At 47.3% G+C, this 22,821-nt stretch overlaps 1 protein-coding gene across 2 annotated transcripts in view; it reads left to right on the forward strand.

Moving 5' to 3' along the window:
- Window positions 1-18,296: 18,296 nt before the first annotated feature.
- The window catches only part of METAP1 (methionyl aminopeptidase 1), a 43,336-nt gene continuing 38,811 nt past the window's right edge, over window positions 18,297-22,821 (forward strand). The window contains exon 1 of one of the 2 annotated variants that reach the window (XM_038398103.2): window positions 18,297-18,531. In XM_038398103.2, coding sequence (XP_038254031.1) covers window positions 18,418-18,531 — 114 coding nt within the window. In that variant the 5' untranslated portion in view covers window positions 18,297-18,417. The remainder of the gene's footprint in view (window positions 18,532-22,821) is intronic. The other variant, XM_043513966.1, reaches the window with a different exon arrangement.

The raw sequence follows: 22,821 nt of genomic DNA on the forward strand, positions 1-22,821 counted from the left end.
TTCCAGCAGTTAACAAGAATATCAGAGGAACAGTGGGGGGTGGGGTGGGAGGGAGAAATACCATGGGGAAATAAGAAAAGGAGTACTTGTGGCACCTTAGAGACTAACAAATTTATTAGAGCATAAGCTTTCGTGAGCTACAGCTCACTTCATCGGATGCATTTGGTGGAAAAAACAGAGGAGAGATTTATATACACACACACAGAGAACATGAAACAATGGGTTTATCATACACACTGTAAGGAGAGTGATCACTTAAGATAAGCCATCACCCACAGCAGGGGGGGGAAAGGAGGAAAACCTTCCATGGTGACAAGCAGGTAGGCTAATTCCAGCAGTTAACAAGAATATCAGAGGAACAGTGGGGGGTGGGGTGTGGGGGAGAAATACCATGGGGAAATAGTTTTACTTTGTGTAATGACTCATCCATTCCCAGTCTCTATTCAAGCCTAAGTTAATTGTATCCAGTTTGCAAATTAATTCCAATTCAGCAGTCTCTCGTTGGAGTCTGTTTTTGAAGCTTTTTTGTTGAAGTATAGCCACTCTTAGGTCTGTGATCGAGTGACCAGAGAGATTGAAGTGTTCTCCAACTGGTTTTTGAATGTTATAATTCTTGACGTCTGATTTGTGTCCATTCATTCTTTTACGTAGAGACTGTCCAGTTTGGCCAATGTACATGGCAGAGGGGCATTGCTGGCACATGATGGCATATATCACATTGGTAGATGCGCAGGTGAACGAGCCTCTGATAGTGTGGCTGATGTGATTAGGCCCTATGATGGTATCCCCTGAATAGATATGTGGACAGAGTTGGCAACGGGCTTTGTTGCAAGGATAGGTTCCTGGGTTAGTGGTTCTGTTGTGTGGTGTGTGGTCGCTGGTGAGTATTTGCTTCAGATTGGGGGGCTGTCTGTAAGCAAGGACTGGTCTATCTCCCAAGATCTGAGAGAGCGATGGCTCGTCCTTCAGGATAGGTTGTAGATCCTTGATGATGCGTTGGAGAGGTTTTAGTTGGGGGCTGAAGGTGATGGCTAGTGCCGTTCTGTTGTTTTCTTTGTTGGGCCTGTCCTGTAGTAGGTGACTTCTGGGTACTCTTCTGGCTCTGTCAATCTGTTTCTTCACTTCAGCAGGTGGGTATTGTAGTTGTAGGAATGCATGATAGAGATCTTGTAGGTGTTTGTCTCTGTCTGAGGGGTTGGAGCAAATGCGGTTATATCGTGCTGTCGTCATCATGAATAGGTCGGAGTATGAACAAGAGGCTACTAGGCAGCTCTCCAACACCACTTTCTACAAGCCATTACCCTCTGATCCCACTGAGAGTTACCAAAAGAAACTACAGCATTTGCTCAAGAAACTCCCTGAAAAAGCACAAGAACAAATCCGCACAGACACACCCCTGGAGCCACGACCTGGGGTATTCTATCTGCTACCCAAGATCCATAAACCTGGAAATCCTGGACGCCCCATCATCTCAGGCATTGGCACCCTGACAGCAGGATTGTCTGGCTATGTAGACTCCCTCCTCAGGCCCTTCGTTACCAGCACTCCCAGGTATCTTCGAGACACCACCGATTTCCTGAGGAAACTACAGTCCATTGGTGATCTTCCTAAAAACACCATCCTAGCCACTATGGATGTAGAAGCCCTCTACACCAACATTCCACACAAAGATGGACTACAAGCCGTCAGGAACAGTATCCCCGATACTGTCACGGCTAACCTGGTGGCAGAACTTTGTGACTTTGTCCTGACCCATAACTATTTCACATTTGGTGACAATGTATACCTTCAAATCAGCGGCACTGCGATGGGTACCCGCATGGCCCCACAGTAAGCCAACATTTTTATGGCTGACTTAGAACAACGCTTCCTCAGCTCTCGTCCCCTAAGGCCCCTACTCTACTTGCGCTACATTGATGACATCTTCATCATCTGGACCCATGGAAAAGAAGCTCTTGAGGAATTCCACCATGATTTCAACAATTTCCATCCCACCATCAACCTCAGCCTGGACCAGTCCACACAAGAGATCCACTTCCTGGACACTACGGTGCTAATAAGCGATGGTCACATAAACACCACCCTATATCGGAAACCTACTGACTGCTATTCCTACCTACATGCCTCTAGCTTTCATCCAGATCATACCACTCGATCCATTGTCTACAGCCAAGCGCTACGATATAACCGCATTTGCTCCAACCCCTCAGACAGAGACAAACACCTACAAGATCTCTATCATGCATTCCTACAACTACAGTACCCACCTGCTGAAGTGAAGAAACAGATTGACAGAGCCAAAAGAGTACCCAGAAGTCACCTACTACAGGACAGGCCCAACAAAGAAAACAACAGAACGCCACTAGCCATCACCTTCAGCCCCCAACTAAAACCCCTCCAACGCATTATCAAGGATCTACAACCTATCCTGAAGGACGAGCCATCGCTCTCTCAGATCTTGGGAGACAGACCAGTCCTTGCTTACAGACAGCCCCCCAATCTGAAGCAAATACTCACCAGCAACCACACACCACACAACAGAACCACTAACCCAGGAACCTATCCTTGCAACAAAGCCCGTTGCCAACTCTGTCCACATATCTATTCAGGGGATACCATCATAGGGCCTAATCACATCAGCCACACTATCAGAGGCTCGTTCACCTGCGCATCTACCAATGTGATATATGCCATCATGTGCCAGCAATGCCCCTCTGCCATGTACATTGGCCAAACTGGACAGTCTCTACGTAAACGAATGAATGGACACAAATCAGACGTCAAGAATTATAACATTCAAAAACCAGTTGGAGAACACTTCAATCTCTCTGGTCACTCGATCACAGACCTAAGAGTGGCTATACTTCAACAAAAAAGCTTCAAAAACAGACTCCAACGAGAGACTGCTGAATTGGAATTAATTTGCAAACTGGATACAATTAACTTAGGCTTGAATAGAGACTGGGAATGGATGAGTCATTACACAAAGTAAAACTATTTCCCCATGGTATTTCTCCCTCCCACCCCACCCCCCACTGTTCCTCTGATATTCTTGTTAACTGCTGGAATTAGCCTACCTGCTTGTCACCATGAAAGGTTTTCCTCCTTCCCCCCCCTGCTGTTGGTGATGGCTTATCTTAAGTGATCACTCTCCTTACAGTGTGTATGATAAACCCATTGTTTCATGTTCTCTGTGTGTGTGTATATAAATCTCTCCTCTGTTTTTTCCACCAAATGCATCCGATGAAGTGAGCTGTAGCTCACGAAAGCTTATGCTCTAATAAATTTGTTAGTCTCTAAGGTGCCACAAGTACTTCTTTTCTTTTAGTGTCATGTTAGCTATTTACCAGTCATCTGGTATAGAGGCTGATTTAAGCAATAGGTTACATACCACTGTTAGTGGTTCTGCAATTTCATATTTCAGTTCCTTCAGAAACTTAGTGAATGGGTCCTCGTGACTTATTACTATTTAATATATCAATTTGTTCCAAAACCTCCTTCATTAAAACCTCCATCTGGGACAGTTTCTCAGATTTGTTACCTAAAAAGAATGGCTCAGGTATAGGAATTTCTCTCATCCTCTGCAGTGAAGATAGCTGCAAAAAATTCATTTAGCTTCTCTGCAATGGCCTTGTCTTTCTTGAGTGCTCCTTCAGCATCCTGATGGTTCAGTGGCCCTACTAATTGTTTGGAAGGATTCCCGCTTCTGATGTACTTATATATATATACAATTTGCTATTTTTTGTGTCTTGCTGCTCTTCAAATACTTTTTTGGCCTGCCTAATTATATTTGACTTGTCAGTAGGATTTGACTTCCTATTATTAAAGAATGCATTTTTGCCTTTTGCTGTCTCTTTTACTCTGCTTTTTAGCCATGTAACACCTCCTTCCCACCCCCTGCCTGCCTGTCCTTCCTGAACAAGCGATGGTCCATAGGTGGCGCGTGATTCTTGCATTTGGGGAGGCTGGATGTGAGCACCAGAATCTCCCTAGAAGTGAGGGGGCCCCAGACTGTGGCCCGGTACCCCACCCCACCCCCACTGTCCCTCTTCCCCAGAGGCCCTCACCCACCCGCTGCTCGTTCCTCTCTCCTCTCCTCCGAGGTGCCTCTGCCCGTGCCTCTCCATAGGGGGACCAGGTGTCCTGTTTTTCGATCAGAACACCCAGTCGAAAAGGGACCCTGGCAGCTCCGGTCAACACCACTGACCGTGCTGTTAAAAGTCTGGTCGGCGGTGCTGCCGGGCTAAGGCAGGCTAATTCCTACCTGTTCTGGCATCGTACTGCGCCCCGTAAGCGACCAGCAGGTCCGGGTCCTAAGCGGGGAACCATGGGGTGCTCAGTTTTGTGCGGTTAAAAAGTTGGCAACCCTACCTCTCCGCCCCCTCCTCTCTCAGTGGCTGGTGAGGGGTGGCCTGGGGGAAAGAGGTGGAGCAGGGGCATAAAGAGGCAGAGCAAGGGCAGGGCCTCGCAGGGGTGGGGAAGAAGCCACATGGGAGCAGGGCCTCGGAGTGAAGTGCGAGTGGGGCACTGGTGGCCCCTCATTTCTTGGGAGCTTCTGGCGATGGTGCTCCAAAAGGAGTGAGGCTTCAGAGGTGCGCTGCATCCAGCATTTCTTGCCCCGTTTGGGGAGGCCTGCTTCCTCAAGCCTGTTATGCCCACCGCCCATGCTATGGTCCTCTATACCAATATTACAGTCTTGAGATTTATCCCACCAAGTCTTTGTGATGCCAATTAAGTGTAAGCCGAGTCAGGATGAGCTCCTCCCTGATATCTGGTGGTGAGTTGTGGCAAGTTGTGGAAAAGAACTTCAGGAGCTGATCTCATTTGCATAGGCACACCCACCTTGCCTAGCATGAGCCCATAGCTGCCAAAATGGTCACTTTGGCTGCTGTGGGATCCCCAGTTTCTCTGTTATTGGGGCAGGAAGAATAAATTGTTATTATCCTGTGAATCAAGGACAGTGGAACTGTACTTGGCCTTTTGTTATGATGGAGGGAATCACAGAATCATAGAATCATAGAATATCAGGGTTGGAAGGGACCTCAGGAAGTCATTTAGTCCAACCCCCTGCTCAAAGCAGGACCAATCCCTAACTAAATCATCCCAGCCAGGGCTTTGTCAAGCCTGACCTTAAAAACTTCTATGGAAGGATTTACCACCACCTCCCTAGGTAACGCATTCCAGTGTTTCACCACCCTCCTAGTGAAAGTTTTTCCTAATAGCCAACCTAAACCTCCCCTACTGCAACTTGAGACCATTACTCCTTGTTCTGTCATCTGCTACCACTGAGAACAGTCTAGATCCATCCTCTTTGGAACCCCCTTTCAGGTAGTTTAAAGCAGCTATCAAATCCCCCCTCATTCTTCTCTTCCGCAGACTAAACGATCCCAGTTCCCTCAGCCTCTCCTCATAAGTCATGTGTTCCAGTCCCCTAATCATTTTTGTTGCCCTCCGCTGGACTTGTTCCAGTTTTTCCACATCCTTCTTGTAGTGTGGGGCCCAAAACTGGACACAGTACTCCATATGAGGCCTCACCAATGTCGAATAGAGGGGAACGATCACGTCCCTCGATCTGCTGGCATTGCCCCTACTTATACATCCCAAAATGCCATTGGCCTTCTTGGCAACAAGGGCACACTATTGACTCATATCAGCTTCTCGTCCACTGTAACCCCTAGGTCCTTTTCTGCAGAACTGCTGCGTAGCCATTCGGTCCCTAGTCTGTAGCGGTGCATGGGATTCTTCCATCCTAAGTTCAGGACTCTGCACTTGTCCTTGTTGACCTCATCAGATTTCTTTTGGCCCAATCCTCTAATTTGTCTAGGTCCCTCTGTATCCTATCCCTACCCTCCAGCATATCTACCTCTCCTCCCAGTTTAGTGTCATCTGCAAACTTGCTGAGGGTGCAATCTACACCATCCTCCAGATCATTTATGAAGATATTGAACAAAACCGGCTCGAGGACCGACCCTTGATACTGGCTGCCAACTAGACATGGAGCCATTGATCACTACCCGCTGAGCCCGACAATCTAGCCAACTTTCTATCCACCTTATAGTCCATTCATCCAGCCCATACGTCTTTAACTTGCTGGCAAGAATACTGTGGGAGACCGTATCAAAAGCTTTGCTAAAGTCAAGGAACAATATGTCCACTGCTTTCCCCTCATCCACAGAGCCAGTTATCTCGTCATAGAAGGCAATTAGATTAGTCAGGCATGACTTGCCCTTGGTGAATCCATGCTGACTGTTCCTGATCACTTTCCTTTCCTCTAAGTGCTTCAGAATTGATTCCTTGAGGACCTGCTCCATGATTTTTCCAGGGACTGAGGTGAGGCTGACTGGCCTGTAGTTCCCAGGATCCTCCTTCTTCCCTTTTTTAAAGATGGGCACTACATTAGCCTTCTTCCAGTCGTCCGGGACTTCCCCCGATCGCCATGAGTTTTCAAAGATAATGGCCAATGGCTCTGCAATCACATCCGCCAACTCCTTTAGCACTCTCGGATGCAGCGCATCCGGCCTCATGGACTTGTGCTCGTCCAGCTTTTCTAAATAGTCCCAAACCACTTTTTTCTCCACAGAGGGCTGGTCACCTCCTCCCCATGCTGTGCTGCCCAGTGCAGTAGTCTGGGAGCTGACCTTGTTCATGAAGACAGAGGCACAAAAAGCATTGAGTACATTAGCTTTTTCCACATCCTCTGTCACTAGGTTGCCTCCCTCATTCAGTAAGGGGCCTACACTTTCCTTGACTTTCTTCTTGTTGCTAACATACCTGAAGAAACCTTTCTTGTTACTCTTAACATCTCTTGCTAGCTGCAACTCCAGGTGAGATTTGGCCTTCCTGATTTCACTCCTCCATGCCCGAGCAATATTTTTATACTTGCCATCAACTAAGTAGCACTCGCTAGGCAAGGAACATGGGTTCCAAAACTCAGTGAATTGAGAGAGGCTGGGGATAGGTATTAATACCTGGTGGTATGGGCCCCCACGGTGAGGGCCTTACATGCTAATTGCACTTCCTCCTCTCTCCATTGTGGAATATCAGAGCTAACTTTGATTCCGTTAGGAATCTAGTTATAGGCTGCTGAGCTGAATTCACTTTGGGCCAATGGTGCACCAGCACAGAGGCTCCCCTACTACAAGCTGAAATCACAAAAGAGCTAAACTTACTAAGAGCTGAAATCACTGCGTGTTGTGTTAAATAGTGAGGGAGCCTGAAGATATATTGTGGAGCAGTTTGCGGGACGGCTGGCAGAGCAGAGCAGCTTTTGGAGCGGAGCAGAGCAGAGCAGAGCGGCTCTTGGAGCAGAGCAGTTTGTGGGATGCCTGGAGCAGCTCATGGGGGAGGCTGGCAGAGCGGAGCGATGTGGGGATGGCTGGTGGAGCAGAGCGGAGCGGAGCCCCATGGAGAGGTGGGACAATTGGCTTTGAACCACATAAGGTGCCCCTTAACCTGCCCCCATCTCCACCTAGGTTGGGAGGTAAAACTCTGCAGATAAACTTTCGAAGTCTGGGGCTGCACTGACCAGGGACAGAGACTTTTGGGGTGTTGGACTTTTGGGACTTTGGGTGATTTTGGGTTGCTGGACTCAAGAACCAAAGGGAAAGGACACGCCAATTTGTTTGGGGTGGGTTTTTTGCTCATGGGTTGTGTTATTAATCCTGTTGGTGGTGTTTCCCCAACATAATGCCACATTGTTTCTCTCTGTTATTAAAAGGCTTTGCTACACACAGACTCTGTGCTTGCGAGAGGGGAAGTATTGCCTCTTGGAGGCGCCCAGCGGGGATGGTATATATTTGTCCCAGGTCACTGGGCGGGGGCTTGAGACGGTTTTGCATTGTGTTATTGGAATGGAACCCCTAAATACTGAACCCGGCCCTTGTTGCTGCCAACTCTGATGGGCAGAAGGGTTACATAAGTAATAACTTAACTTATGTACTAATACTTGTTGCATTTGTTTATAGACATCAGATGTTGAGCAGATTCCCCCACTGTTTTCCCTGTTGTTGCTCCTGTGACCGTACTGTAATTTTCCATTTTCTCCTAACATCTAGCATTCTTAACCCCCCCCCCTCTTTTTTTAATACCTACCTGTAGGCTTTTGTTGCCTGCCCTCTTTGAGCCTAGTTTAAAGCTCTCTTCACTAGGTTGGCGATTCAGTGTGTGAAGATGCTCTTCCCCTCCTTGGTCAGGTGGACCCCATCTCTTCCCAGCATTCCTCCTTCCCAGAACAGAATCCCATGGTCAAGAAAGCCAAAATCCTCCCATTGACACAATCTGCACAGACATACATTCATCTCCAGGATGTGCATGTCCCTGCCTGGGCCCTTAACCTCAACTGACAGGATGGATGAGAACACCACTTGTGTCCCTGACTCCTTCACCCTCACTCCCAGAGCCACGTAATCACTGCTGATTTGCTCCGATTATCCCTGGCAATATCATTGGTGCCCACATGGATGAGCAGCATGAGGTAGCAGTTAGAGGGATGGATGAGTCTTGACAACCTTTCTGTGACATCTCAGATTTGGGTTCTAGGCAGGCAGCACTTCTCCTGGGAGATGTCAGGTTAGCAGATGGATGCCTCTGCCCCCCTCAGATGGGAATTCCTGTCCCCCTATGTTTCCTCCTCTGGGATGTGGTAGCTGTGAGCCTCCCAGCCTTGGAGGCAGGTGACTCTTCTTCCGCAGCCATTGGGGTCTGCTCCTCTTCTTCTGTTGTCTGTACAGTGTACCAGTTCTTGACCTGGGTGCGGGATCAAGCACTGTCTACTACCCAAGATGACCAGCAGCCAGTCTTCTCCCCGCAGAGCAGCTGGTTTTCATGCCTCCTTTGGTTCTGCTGTAGTCTTTTCTAGCTAGCTAGCTAGCATCCATTCTGGACATCTCTATGTGCATCCCATCAAAGTTCATAGCTTCCAAAAACTCTGCAGACAAACCACCTCCTCCTACAGCTCTTACCTGCTTCCTGGGGGACTCCCCCTACAGACACCTCTCACACGAGATGGTTTCCCCTACCTGTATTTCTTCAGCAGGGTCACACAGGCTGCATTCCTAGCAAGTCAAGACCAGGACCTGGGTAGAAGCCTCCAGGGTCAAGTTGCCTGTTTGGCCAGAGGCCCCACACATTGAGGCAGAAGAAGAGTTAGTAATGGTGCTGGCAACATGCATTTTCCTCCCATTGAGGGTTCCTCCATGTAGAGTATCTGCAAGTTATGAGCCAAAAAACAACCCCCATGTCCATGTCTTCCTTCCCTGGCAAGTCACCTGGCTAATTCCCTGCGGGCATGGCTACCTGGGGAGTTTAGTCCAGTGTGAAAATGTCTGCATACACATGACACAGTTCATTACAGTGCACTAATTTTGCATCTAATGTGAACTTGGGAATCCTCTTTCCAAGTGTATTACGTTTGATGCAAATGGAGTTAATTTGTTCTATTGTTAGTGTGCATTCAATGCTGCTGCACAATACTTTAGCAGTCCTCCATCTGCTAAACCACACTGCTTTGTAGGTGTCCATTACTGACCCATTTGGTTACCTGTGCCCTCCACTGCACTGGGGTCAAGTTCACCAGATATCCCCTTCCTGTTTAAAAATTGGCATGAGGCTAGAATTTGCCCATTTGCTCCTGGCTTGGAATATATCAGCATTGCTATATTATTCCAGCAATCTTACAACATTACTCCATACAGCTTGGAGCCATGCTGAGACCCTAGGCCTCCTCACCATCTGGGGAAATGTGCCAGTGCTATTGGGGTCAGCCACTGGACTAAAGATCTTTTTGTGGACATTGCTAGTCAGATGTCTACGAGGGGCCTCAGTCAGGACTCTGACCAGTGCCAAATAAAGAGTAAACAGTTCTGGAGGACTTACTTTTAAACTAAGCATTACAAGCAAAAAGGGTTTGGCAGTGGACTGTAACCTCTCCATTTTTCTTTTTTTTTTTTTGAGGATCTGGATAGGATTTTGAGCAATTATACTACTACTGAACCTAAGGAGGCTGTTGACTCTGCTTCCCCCCGCTCCCCTGCCCCCATGCCCATCCCAAAAAATGATCAGCAAGAGTCATCAGAGGAGGAACACAAGGAAGTCAGTGAAAGAACTGTCCTGGGAAAGCCAGGATCACTTAGAGACTCTGGACCCTGACGGCGGCTGTGTAGAAGTGAGTCCAATTCCTAGTCAGAAACCCAGGCCAGGACTAAGGAGGCAGATACTATGGAAGGAACCTCAACATGTAAGTATCTGTCTTTACTATCTATTATTATGCTATACTGCCATGCTAGCTTCTATTCTTGGAAGTCAATGGCCTCTGCCATTTTTGGCAGATGCGAGCTGGGAGCCTTTTGGAATTTCCAGCTCCCATCTCCCTACCTTGGCCTACACTGTCTATTTGCCCCCTTCCCTATATAGGTTTTCAAATGGCAGCTATGGCTGGACAAACTGCTTCTGTGTCATGCTAAAGGCCAGCCAGTGACTGTTTTCAAGCTCACAGTACTACACATACCACCACGCCCATCTATCTATTTTCTTTTCCGCTCCCCGCATCTGTCCTGCCTGATGAAATCCCGATTTCATTTGTCAGCTAAAAATGGTGTCTGGCAGTATGATGCAGTTGCAGCGTTGACCCCACCTCCCCTCCCACAGCATATCTGAATAATGAAAACATTCAATTGTGCAAAATTCAACGGTTTATTGAGACAATGTTTATAGAAAAAGTAGTATAGTAAATATTTTCAGTTTACATGAGGTAGGCATGGGCATTACATGCCCATACAGGTACTAAGACAACAGCTCTCTGCTGAGGTATAAATGACCTGTAACATGTATTCCTACAACACGAGAAATTTACCTTAAGTAGCAAAGCTTATAATGGCTTTACACAGGCTTACATAGAGAAACTGTGAACCATAAATGCATCAAACAATCCATGCAGAACCCTATATTTTTCTCTGCATTTTCACCATGTCAGGAGGGGAGATAAAGCAGAATTGAAGGCATGGGCTACATCTAGAACTTAGGTTGACCCAGCTACAATGCTGAAGGCTGTGAGAAATGTTATGCCCTGTGTGATGTAGTTAGGCTGACCTAATCCACACTGCAGATGCAGCTAGGCTAACAGAAAAATTCTTCCATAGACCTAGCTACCACCTCTCAAGAGGGTGGGTATACTAGAGTGACAGAAATACTCTTCTATAGCTGTAGTAAACATCTACACCAGGGATTCTCAACCTTTTTCTTTCCAAGGCGCACCTCCCCACCCCCCATGCTATAAAAATCCCATGGCCCATTTGTGCTACAACAACTATTTTTCTGCATATAAAAACCACGGCTAGCATTAGGGGGTAGCAAGCAGGGCAATTGCCTGGGCCCCATACCACAGGGAGCCCCATAAAGCTAAGTTGCTCAGGCTTCAGCTTCAGCACCATGTGGCAGGACATCAGGCCTATGCTTCAACCCCATGCAGTGGGGCTTTAGTTTTCTGCCCAGGGCCCCAGCAAGTCTAATGCCGGCCCTGCTTGGCGGCCCCCATGAAACTTGCTTTCGGCCCCCTGGAGGGCCCTGGGCCCCTGGTTGAGAACCACTGGTTTACACTACAATGCTGCATTTGTGCTGCTGTAGTGCCTGTAGTGTAGACATCCTGATGCTGAGAAATTGCTCGATTTTGTTCAAGCCATTATGTGGGATAACTGCATAGTCATTCTCCCCAACCCAATATAGATCACAATTCCCTTCTGCTCCTACAGCACTTCTGGGGGAACCGTCTTGGTGAATAACTTCAGTGTATCTCACTGCCTCTTTGAATAAGGCTATTCTATGCCTCCTAGTCACCTGCCTCAATGTAATGTCATTGAGGACAGCCTAAAGGGGATGTAGAAGGGAATACTATTCAGCTTGCCCCTGGCTGTCCTCTGCTAACTCCTCCAACGCTCTCTATAAGCACCTCCAAGGCACAACAAAAACTGCAAAGCCAAACTGGGAATATAATTCCCAGCGTCCCCAGCCTCCAAGGCACAATGGCAAACCTAAACAGCATGAATAGCACAGACAAAATTCCCAATTTAACCCTCCTCATGTACATACCATCTGTGAGGTTCCCCCAAGACTGGGATGAATCTCATGGAGGAGAAATCAGAAATACACATAAAGTGCTATCATAACTTCTCTGGACTATGATCAATAATGTTTGTTTTTTTCTTCCAGTTCCCCAGCCATGGCACTTGCAGCAGCCAGACCCTCAAGGACAGGGCCTCTATCAAAGGCTAATCAGCTGGTTAACCTGAGGGGGAAGAAACAGAAAAATCAGGATAACATGTTTGCAGACTTCATTGTAGCCTCCCCATACAACTCCAAAGACAATGGAGAGGTGGAGGTTGTATCTGAGGCTCGAGAGGGAAAAAGAAATGGAGCTCTCCATAGCCAGCACTACAATGGCAAAAGACATGTGGAGAAAGACAGGGATATGCACAAGCAACTCCTGGAGGCAATATAGAAGCAGAAAGCTCTGTTGCAGAGCATGCTGCTACTGGGCCCACAGATAATCCTGTGCCTGAAACCAGGACCGAGCCAGGTTCTGCAGCCCCTGATAGTACAGGGTACTGGGAACACCAGCATCTGCTCCCTGCTGTACCCCTGCAGCTGTGCTCCCAGAGGCCATTCTCTTCCCAGCCTGAAGCTGAGGGCAGGGAGAACAATTGCACCTGGAAGCCCAGTTCTTCTTTTGAGCCATCCAATGTCCCTGATAAGTTCGAATTTCACCACTCAACACGAGAAGGCCCAAGAACAAGAAGAGGCAGAGGCAAGGCATATGCTCATCTATGAATTGGAGTCCCCGCATTGTTGTGCTCTGTCATCCATTGCACTGTTGCTTTAAAGCTGTTTTGTTACTGACATAATCAAATGTTTATTTCTGGTTGTTACATAATTGTTGTTTAACATACAAACACTTACATGAATTTATAAAAAGCTGTCAATGCATTCCGCACAGAATATCCATACATTTTGCATAGGTCACAGGCTTCTACAAAGTTATCAAGATGCTCAGAGAAGCTCAAATAAGAAGAGCCATGACATGCTACTTCTACCATGTGTCGAAGACCACACTGTACAGAATCCACCTGCCATCCTCTCCAGAACAGCTGGATGTACAGGAGCACATTTTCAGGCATAAGACTCAAAGTCAGAGCCAAAGCAGTCCTGACAGTATTGTTGTGGCTATTTCCATTTTCTAGTAGACACCTACTGGCTCCTCAAACTGCTGAACAAGTCTCTGCACCTCAGCCTCCCACATCATTAAGTCCATCTCTCCTTCTCTCATAAATATTGTGCGAAATACATGCAGCTATCATCTCAGTGTGACAGAATATACCCCTGTGTTCACACCCTACATACTATTGCAATTTTGTTCAAGGCATGCCATGTGAGGTATCATTTAAAAATTCATAATTTGCTGACCTATAATATCATAGCAAAATGCACGTAGCAGTGTTATATGTGAAGTTATAAACATAAGATGAGTTCATGACTAAAAGCATGGTTTCCAGAGAAATCTGGGGAGTGGCCAAACCAATTCCTCAGAGACAAAGGGTAATCTGACACCTCAACCAAGTGTAAACAAGACTGACGGATCATTACCTGCTAAGTGGCCATTCTTTCACAGATAAGGGGCCAGGGGCAAAAAACCCTACATCTTAAGAAAGAAACAGCACAGAGTGCCCTTCCACCCAAATTGCCTGTCACTTTTCTCCCAGCTGGAAATACGTGTCAAAGTGGGGACAGGACTATAAAAAGAAGGGGAAGATCCCCACCACCATCACCTTCAATTCACTACACCTAATGGGACAAAGGAAGCAGCTATTGGACTGGGGGAAGAGTCCCTGACCTAAGAAGTTTGGACAGTAAAAATGCTGAAAGCATGAAGTAAGAATTTTGCTTTGAATTTAACATAATTTGTTGAGTTAGGCACCAGAAGTGTTTTATCTTTTATTTTTCTTGTAACTATTTATGACTTTTATGCCACATTACTTGTACTCACTTAAAATCTCTTTGTAGTTAATAAACTTGTTTACTGTTTTATCTATTCCAGTGTGTTTAGTATCTGAATAACTCTTTGAAATAATAAGATGGCATATTTATTCTTTTAAAGAAATAATGGACTTGTATTGTCCAGGAGAGGGCTGGGGAGTACAGGACATATATTACTGGTGGGGAAATCTAAGAGTGGGGGTGTGTTAGTGTCACCTGCAGTACAACCAAGGCTGATGAGAACTAGAGTGTAACCCAAATGAGCCTACTAGGCTGCAGTTACACACATACTTGTGGCTTGCATGCTGGAAGGCTGTTTGTGAGTAGCCCACGTGGAAGCCACTTCATCAAGGCATTGTAAGGCACCCAAGGCTGCAGGGCAAGGGTGACATAGCTGCTCTTTATTCTGGATTGTACCCTAGTATGCAGGAGTGACAGAAGGTCCCTAAAAGTGTGTGGGAGGGGGGGAGAAGGTCAGAGGCACCCTCACACTGCCCCTTCTCCTGAAGGTCCCATCCTTGCACTGCCCCTTCCCTCAAGGCCCTGATCCTGCACTGCCTCTTCCATCCCCCAAGACCTGCCCCTCATCACTCCTCTCTACCCCCTCCTGCTGTTGCTTGCCCTTATGGTTGATTTAAAAAAAAAAGGGGGGGCCATAACCCCCAGGTCCCTCTGTTCCAACACCTCTGCTAATATATCACAATAACACAAGATTTTTTTCAGCAGTCTACAAGCGGTGTCACCTGCCTTTCAGATGGCCGAATACACACTCCATTGCCATTCTGAGGCAATAGTTAAATAGTTCCTTCCTTTCTGTCCAAATAGCCTTTTGGATGACTTCATTAACTAGGGAAACAGAGGATAAGCCAGTTCTCCCAGGATAACCAGAGTAATCTCCACACCATTAATGCCCAAAGTGATCCTGGTGGAAACTGTCCTTTATTCATGATGGTAAACAGAGCTGAGTTCTAAAAGATCCTATCACAGCATTGCTCTTTCCAGTCCACTCTGCATTTATGTTTGTAAACCTGTCATGATCAGCCAGCTCTAGGAGCATGGGGGAGAATTACCCTTTTCTGTGTATAAATTCAGTTGGGACTTTTGCTTATAAATACAGTTTGGGAACCCCCTGCATGGAAAGCTGTCAGTCTCTTGAGTATTACGCAGCTTTATAACCCAGTGCAACAGTGTCTTATAAATAGGTGCTGACTTTTGATTTTGCTGGTGGGTGCCCCATTCTGTCTCTGCCCCCTTCCCCACGCCCCGCCCACTCTGCCCTACTCCACCTCTTCCTGCTCATTCCTTTCTGCCCCTTCCTGCCTTGAAGGCAAGGTGTATGTGTTTGGGGGGGCTCAGTCTCCCCCCAAAACTGGCAATTTTCAGCATATTTATACACTTCTTTCATATTGTTGTTGAATGTGTCTTTCATTGGCATCTTAACAATGTAATCATTATTATTAAAATAGTAATTGTATCATTACATTATCATGAACTACAGTATATTAAACTCATTACACTCAGCTACAAGCTGTCTTCATTAACATCCCAGTGTAAAGACATTACCTTCGCTCTGGGCTCCACACCTGCTTAGGGCCTGTTTGGGAGCTGAGGCTGATGGCTGTGGGAAGGTGGCTGGGAGGGACAAGCAGTGAGGAGTCTTTCCCCTCTCCCTGCCCCTTCCCTTTTTTTCTTGCTCCCATTCCTGATTTTCCCCTTCTTGCTTCTCACCCATGTCCCTCTTCATCTCTCTGCTCCCCACCTCCTGGTGGCTTTGTCTAGTGCCTGCTCACACTCAGAGGGGCAAAGGAGGTTTCCCCCTCCGTGAGTGGGAAAGTTGCCTAGTGGTTAACACACAGGCCTCGGGCTCAGGTGTTCTGGGTTTGATTCTCTGCTCTGCTAGAGACTCCCTGCTTAGCCTTGGGAAAGTCACTTCACTTCTATGTGCCCTAGATCCCACCTGCCAAATGGGGCTAATGCTGACCCTGCCTCCTAGGCTAAATCCATTCATGGCTGTGTGATGATGGGGGGGGAAATAGAGATACCAATGGGGAGATGTGAGCTGAATTTCTTCACAGCAGGAGAGTGAGAGCCAGCTCCGCACAGGGGCAACAGGAGAGAGAGGGGCTCAGGCCAGCTGTGCACAGTGTGGGGTTGGGGCTTCAGCCCTGCAGCTTCTGCTACTAGGGTGGCTGGGGCTCCCAAGCCGTGGACTTCAGCCCCACATCTTTTTCCAGGGTCCAGGGCTTCTCCTCCTCCCATTCCACCCCAGTGCAGCTCCTGCCAGGGTCTAGGGCTTCTCCCCCCCCTCCCCTTTTTTTTTTTTTCCCCCTCCACTGTGGCTCCTTCCTCCCCATCCCTCCAGTGCGGCTCCTGATGGGTCCAGGGCTTCTCCTTCCCCTAATCCAACACTACACCCAGCCCTAGCCTAGCTAGCACGGAGCAATCATACAGGTGGACGCCATGTTCATCAGTCCAAGACATGTGGAGAGGCCCTAGGTTAGCAGCTCAGCACTCCCACCCATGCCTAACCCTAAGGCTCTTTGGTGAGACTCACTCAGCCCCTCCCGGAGCAGGGAGGTGGGAAACAGCTGATCTGAGCCTGCCCACCAAACAGCTGATTGCAGCTGCATGCAGGCTACCCACAGGAAACAGCTCATCTGCCGAGGCACCAGGAAAACAGTTGATCCCTGGCTGCCAACAGCTGATCATTCCAGTGGGTGCTGATCACCCCCTATTTTTTTTTCCATGGGTGCTCCCACCCCGGAGATCCCATAGAGTCTGTGCCTATGGCATCACATACCTGCAAGACAATAGCTCTAAGAGTCTATGCCAAACTGAGTGGTTATAAACCGGTGGCCTGTGGGGGCGGTCAGCATCTAGAGAGCAATGTCAACACACTTTTTAGTGGTTTGGAGCACCCAGGCCAGCTATGGATGCTGAATTACTGTGTAGATGTCTTTGTCCCATCAGCCATGTGTCATGCCCACCTTAATTAATTGGTCTCATTACAGTTGGTATGGCAATACCCATTTTTTTATGTTCTCTGTGTATATACCTTCTTACTGTATTTTCCACTGCATGCATCCAATGAAGTAGGCTTTAGCCCACAAAAGCTTATGCCCAAATAAATTTGTTAGTCGCTAAGGTGCCACACATACTCCTAGTTTTTTTTCGCTGATACAGGCTAACACAGCTACCACTCTGAAATTAGTCTGAGTAGTCATATTGAATAGCATGCAGTTTACTAAGAGTCGGTCTTTCAAATGAAACCTTATGAATATATATTCTCTCTGCGGCACATAGACATTAAGATTGCATTGCAAATAATAATACTTCTTCATGGTGAAGACAAGGCCCCTATGTCTTAAGTTTCTCTCTCATGTCAAATTAAATAATTATACTTTGTACAACTTATGGAAAGGGCTTTGGGATCCTTGGATGCAAAAGGCTGAATAAAGTGCCAACTATGATTATTTAACTTTTCATAAGAGTAGGAGTTTGCTCTAGCGTCCGAGCTGCAGTTTTGTCTCCCTGTGTTGCGCTCTGCGCAAGTAGGGTGACGAGACAGAAAGCGTGAAAAATCAGGACAGGAGATGGGGGGGGCACCAGACACTGATATAAGAAAAAGCACCTAAAACCGGGACATCGGGTCCCCCCATGTGCAAGCTCGCTGATGCCTACTGGCCATGTTTCAGCCAGGCCCATTCCAGCTCCGCTAGGGAACCCTGGAACATCTTTTCATAGTGCCCACGCTGCATGGCCCAAGGTAAGAGGCTATGAACATCACCTCTCCCGTCTGCCCTTTAGAGGAGTGCCCGGCCCGTGGGGATGCACCCGGAACAGGGGCTGGAATGAGCTTGAAACCGTTTCCATGAGGGTTTACGGTTTGGGTCAATGGCTCTCAGCACCCCCGCTGTACAAAGGGTCCAGCGCCCCTGGATCCGTGATCGGTAGAACAGGCCGCGGCCGCAGCCGGACCCCAGGAGAGCCGACTGGCCGTCGGGGCTCAAAGTGACTGTCACGGCCCGCAGCATCCCCTGGCGAGGCGAGCCCTGCGGACTGGGCGGGGCTCGGCGCTGCCGCTCTGACCCCGCCCGGCCGCTCAGAAGCGCGGGGTGCACAGGCAGGGCTGGGGGCCTTCTGGAGGGGGCGGGGGCGCTGCGCAGGCCCCGGGGCGCCGCCGGCCCCACGAGCTCAGGGCGCCGGACGCGCGCCGGAGCCGGAGCCGCCTGCCCGCCTGCGGCACAGGCCCGCCGCAGCCCGGCCTTGCGTGAGAGGCGAGGGGCGGCGGCGGCGGCGGCGCGGCTGGGGCTCCGCCCCCGTTTCACTCAGAGGCCCCCGCCGGCTCCTCCCTCCCGGTAGCTGAGTCGCTTCTGTGGCAGCGGCAGCGGCAGCATGGCGGCCGTGGAGACCCGGGTGTGTGAAACGGCTGGGTGCAGCCACGAGGCCAAGCTGCAGTGCCCGACCTGCATCAAGCTGGGCATCCAGGGCTCCTACTTCTGCTCCCAGGTAAGCCCCGGCCGCGGGCCTCTGCCCCGGGGTGCGCCCACTGCCCGCCCGGGCTCAGGCGGCGGCGGCGGCCGCGGGGCTCTGCTTCCTGTCCCGACGCCCCCGCCCGGCGCCCACTGCTGCCGCTGCCACTTCGCCGCCGCTCTCCGCGGTGGGGTGCGGGGACCCCCGGCATCTCCCTGCGGTGCTCTGGCGCTTGCCGTAGTTTCGCTGTGGCTGCGAAGTCCTGTGATTTGTTTTTTGGTCGCAGCGAGCAGGCGCCTTCAGGTGGGGAGAGGGGGCAGGTGTGCGACTCGGGGAGCGAGCGAGGAGCAGACGGGCCTCTGATCCTTGCAGCGAGGCTTCCAACTTTGCCCCCGTTCGCCCTGAGATCCGCGTTTACAACGGACAGGCAGAAACCCACTCTTGGTTTTTATAGGCTTGGGCTGGATGGTGTGTTCCGTTTGCAGAGGCGAAGTGGGGGAAAGATAGTACGTGGACCCTCGAGGAAAGTGAGCTGTAGCTCACGGAAGCTTATGCTCAAATAAATTTGTTAATCGCTAAGGTGCCACGAGTCCTCCTTTTCTTTTTACCAGAAAATTAGACCCTGTAGGAAGGTACTTTACTCCGGGCCATGCTTCTGGGCTGGATGCGAGCATGTGGAAATGCTGAAACAGTTCTCCTTTTGGCACCTTAGAGACTAACCAATTTATTAGAGCATAAGCTTTCGTGAGCTACAGCTCACTTCATCGGAGCTGTAGCTCACAAAAGCTTATGCTCTAATAAATTGGTTAGTCTCTAAGGTGCCACAAGTCCTCCTTTTCTTTTTGCGAATACAGACTAACACGGCTGCTACTCTGAAACCAGTTCTCCTTTTGTGTCTTTCACTACTACGCTTCACCAGCCTACATCTTTTTTCAGCTCTGTCGTCTATTTCCTTCCCACCCCCCCATCTGCTTTTGCTGGACTTAATAAACCACAAGTTAATTTGCAGTTCAGCTTGCTCTGTCAGATTCACAGTGCATTTCAGAAAGTAGGGAATGAGGCATGTCAATGGCAGATGGGATAGTGTTTGCTTTTATTTTCACAGAAATCACATTGTTATTGTGTAGGAAGTTAGATGCTGTGGACTGGATTTTATCTATGTAAATCTGCCTCTATTATCCCATATATGTGTGTAATAATCCAATCTTGTGTAGCCAGAGTAATTATAGCATGGAAGAGTTTTTCTCCATGTCTCACATTTGTGGTATCCTCTTTAAAAGTATGTGCTTATAGTTTAAAATGGAACCCGAAAATCAAATTGCTTTAAAAATGTTTCTGTGCCTAGGGTAACACGAACTTACTGCTTTGAAAATAAGGCTTTTCAGTTTTTCTGGGTACATTAATTAAACAAGCTCTTGGAAAATATGTTATAGGCTTTGCAGATTTAAGGTAAAATAACTATAATTCAGGGTTGGTTAATCACCTCTATTTTTTTTTTTTAAAGCATACCTGATAGGCCTCAGTTACTACTACAATTGTAATATATTTCTAAGTTATAAAAATGTAAAATAAATAGTAAAACAAACAGTTTAATCCTTGCCTATTGGCCTCAGTGAACAAATAGTAATATTTTGGTGCATAATTAACGGGTGCAATTAATTGTCAAAAGTATCATTGATGATAAGAAAAATAGGATTATGATACATTTATTTATAAGGCACATGAATCCTCCTGCTTCAGGGTATAAGCCAACTATTAACTGCTTGGAGTTGGGAAGAAACTTCCCAAATGGGTAGGTTATTCCATATTTATCTGCTATAGAATCCTGCATCTTCTTCTGAAGGATCTTGTCAGAGACAGACTGCTAGACTAGATGTACCACTGGTCTGATTTGGAATGGTATTTCTGATTCTCTTCTTCCTATGAGTGTTTTGCATATAGAGGATTTGTGGAATTGGCTCCACAGTCTCTACCCATTGTAACCTGCTGCCCTATGCAAAACAGGCAATACAGATTTATCTTCAGTATGTATATAGATAATACTTGGTGAATACAGTGTATTATAAGTGAGCAGCCATTCAATAAAAGTCTGTGGAGAAATTCTAACAATATCTGCAGGGTTTTTTTCTTTCTCTCTCCAATCTGCAGAATGTCTGTAGAGGTAAAGGGTTTCTTGTTTTCTACTGGAATACTAAATACTGTTGTAAGATATAAGTAAAATTACTCAAAATTATAGTGCAGCAGCTTATTTTCTCGAGCTCAATCATGTGACACGAAAAGCCATGCGACCTAATGGATAGAGCACTGGACTGGGACTTGGGAGACCTGGCTTCTGTTCTTGGCTCTGCGCCTGAATGGCTGGATAACCCTTAGACAAGTCACTTCACTGCTCTGTGCCTGTTTCCCCATTAGTAAAATGTGGATAATGACATTCACCTCCTTTGAGTCGTGCTTTGAGCGCTATGGATGAAAAACTGTGGAAGACCTACGTGGTATTAAAAACCAGGAAATCTTGCAAGGAGCTACAGCGGCACTGGTATTGCTGTGCCGCTGTAGTTCTGTAATGTAGATGCTTCCTACAGCGACGAAAGGTGTTCTCCTGTTGTTGTAGTTAATCCATCTCCCTGTGTGGATGTAGTTAGGTCAGAGGAGGAGTTCTTCCATTGCACCCAGTGTTAAGTCAGCTTAAGTAAATCACTCGGGAGTGTGAAAAATTCAGGCCTAAAGTTCCAGAGAAACAATAAATTCTTTAGGAAGATCCTGAATCCATTCATATTCAATACGTATTTCCACACTCCAAAATTGTTCCTGATTAGTAGTTTGTTTGCTCTTGGCATAGGCATAGGGGAGGATATTCCCTGTGTCCTCATATAGAAATGCATGTGCTGATTTATAGAACTGCCCAATATGGAAAATGTCTAAAAATATAAGTAGTAATATATAGTTCAGTTCAAACAGTTAAATTTATGCAATATTAAAGCTGAGTGTTTAAATGCAGAGTAGTGAGGAAATTAAACATTTAATCTCTCTAGGGTTTTCTGTAGTGCCCAAAGTCATAGTATTGAAGTGTACTTTCGAGGTAAATTATATCTGGATGGCGAGGTCCCTAGAGGACTATAGTCATCTTCATTTCTCCTTTCCCTTGTAAAGGTCACCTTTTCTTGTCAATGAAGTTATTTTTCCTCTCATTCTCAGAGAGAGGAGGTTTTAGAAATTTAGATTCATAGATACTAAGGTCAGAAGGGACCATTCTGATCATCTAGTCCGACCTCCTGCACAGCGCAGGCCACAGAATGTCACCCACCCACTCCTATGAAAACCACACACATGTCTGAGCTATTGAAGTCCTTAAATCATGGTTCAAAACTTCAAGGAGCAGAGAAGCCTCCCTCCAGTCAACCATGCCCCATGCTACAGAGGAAGGCAAAAAAAAAACCTCCAGGGCCTCTCCAATCTGCCCTGGAGGAAAATTCCTTCCCGACCCCAAATATGGCAATCAGCTAAACCCTGAGCACATGGGCAAGATTCACCAGCCAGATACCCAGGAAAGAATTTTCTATAGTAAATCAGATCCCATCCATCTAATATCCCATCTCAGGGGATTTGGCCTATTTACCCTGAATATTTAAAGATCAATTACTTACCAAAATCCCATTATCCCATCATACCATCTCCTCCATAAACTTATCGAGTAGAATCTTAAAACCAGATAGATCTTTTGCCCCCACTGCTTCCCTTGGAAGGTTATTCCAAAACTTCACTCCTCTGATGATTAAAAACCTTCGTCTGATTTCAAGTCTAAACTTCCTGGTGGCCAGTTTATACCCATTTGTTCTTGTGTCCACATTGGTGCTGAGCTGAAATAATTCCTCTCCCTCTCCTATATTTATTCCTCTGATATATTTATAGAGAGCAATCATATCTCCCCTCAACCTTCTTTTAGTTAGGCTAAACAAGCCAAGCTCCTTAAGTCTCCTTTCATAAGACAAGTTTTCCATTCCTCGGATCATCCTAGTAGCCCTTCTCTGTACCTGCTCCAGTTTGAATTCATCCTTTTTAAACATGGGAGACCAGAACTGCACACAGTATTCTAGGTGAGGTCTCACCAGTGCCTTGTATAACGGTACTAAAACCTCCTTATCCCTACTGGAAATGCCTCTCCTGATGCATCCCAAAACCGCATTAGCTTTTTTCACATCCATATCACATTGGCAGCTCATAGTCATCCTATGATCAACCAATACTCCAAGGTCCTTCTCCTCTTCCGTTACTTCTAATTGATGCGTCCCCAACTTATAACTAAAATTCTTGTTATTAATCCCTAAA

The sequence above is a fragment of the Dermochelys coriacea genome, chromosome 4, assembly GCF_009764565.3.
Source record: "Dermochelys coriacea isolate rDerCor1 chromosome 4, rDerCor1.pri.v4, whole genome shotgun sequence".
NCBI lineage: Eukaryota > Metazoa > Chordata > Testudines > Dermochelyidae > Dermochelys > Dermochelys coriacea.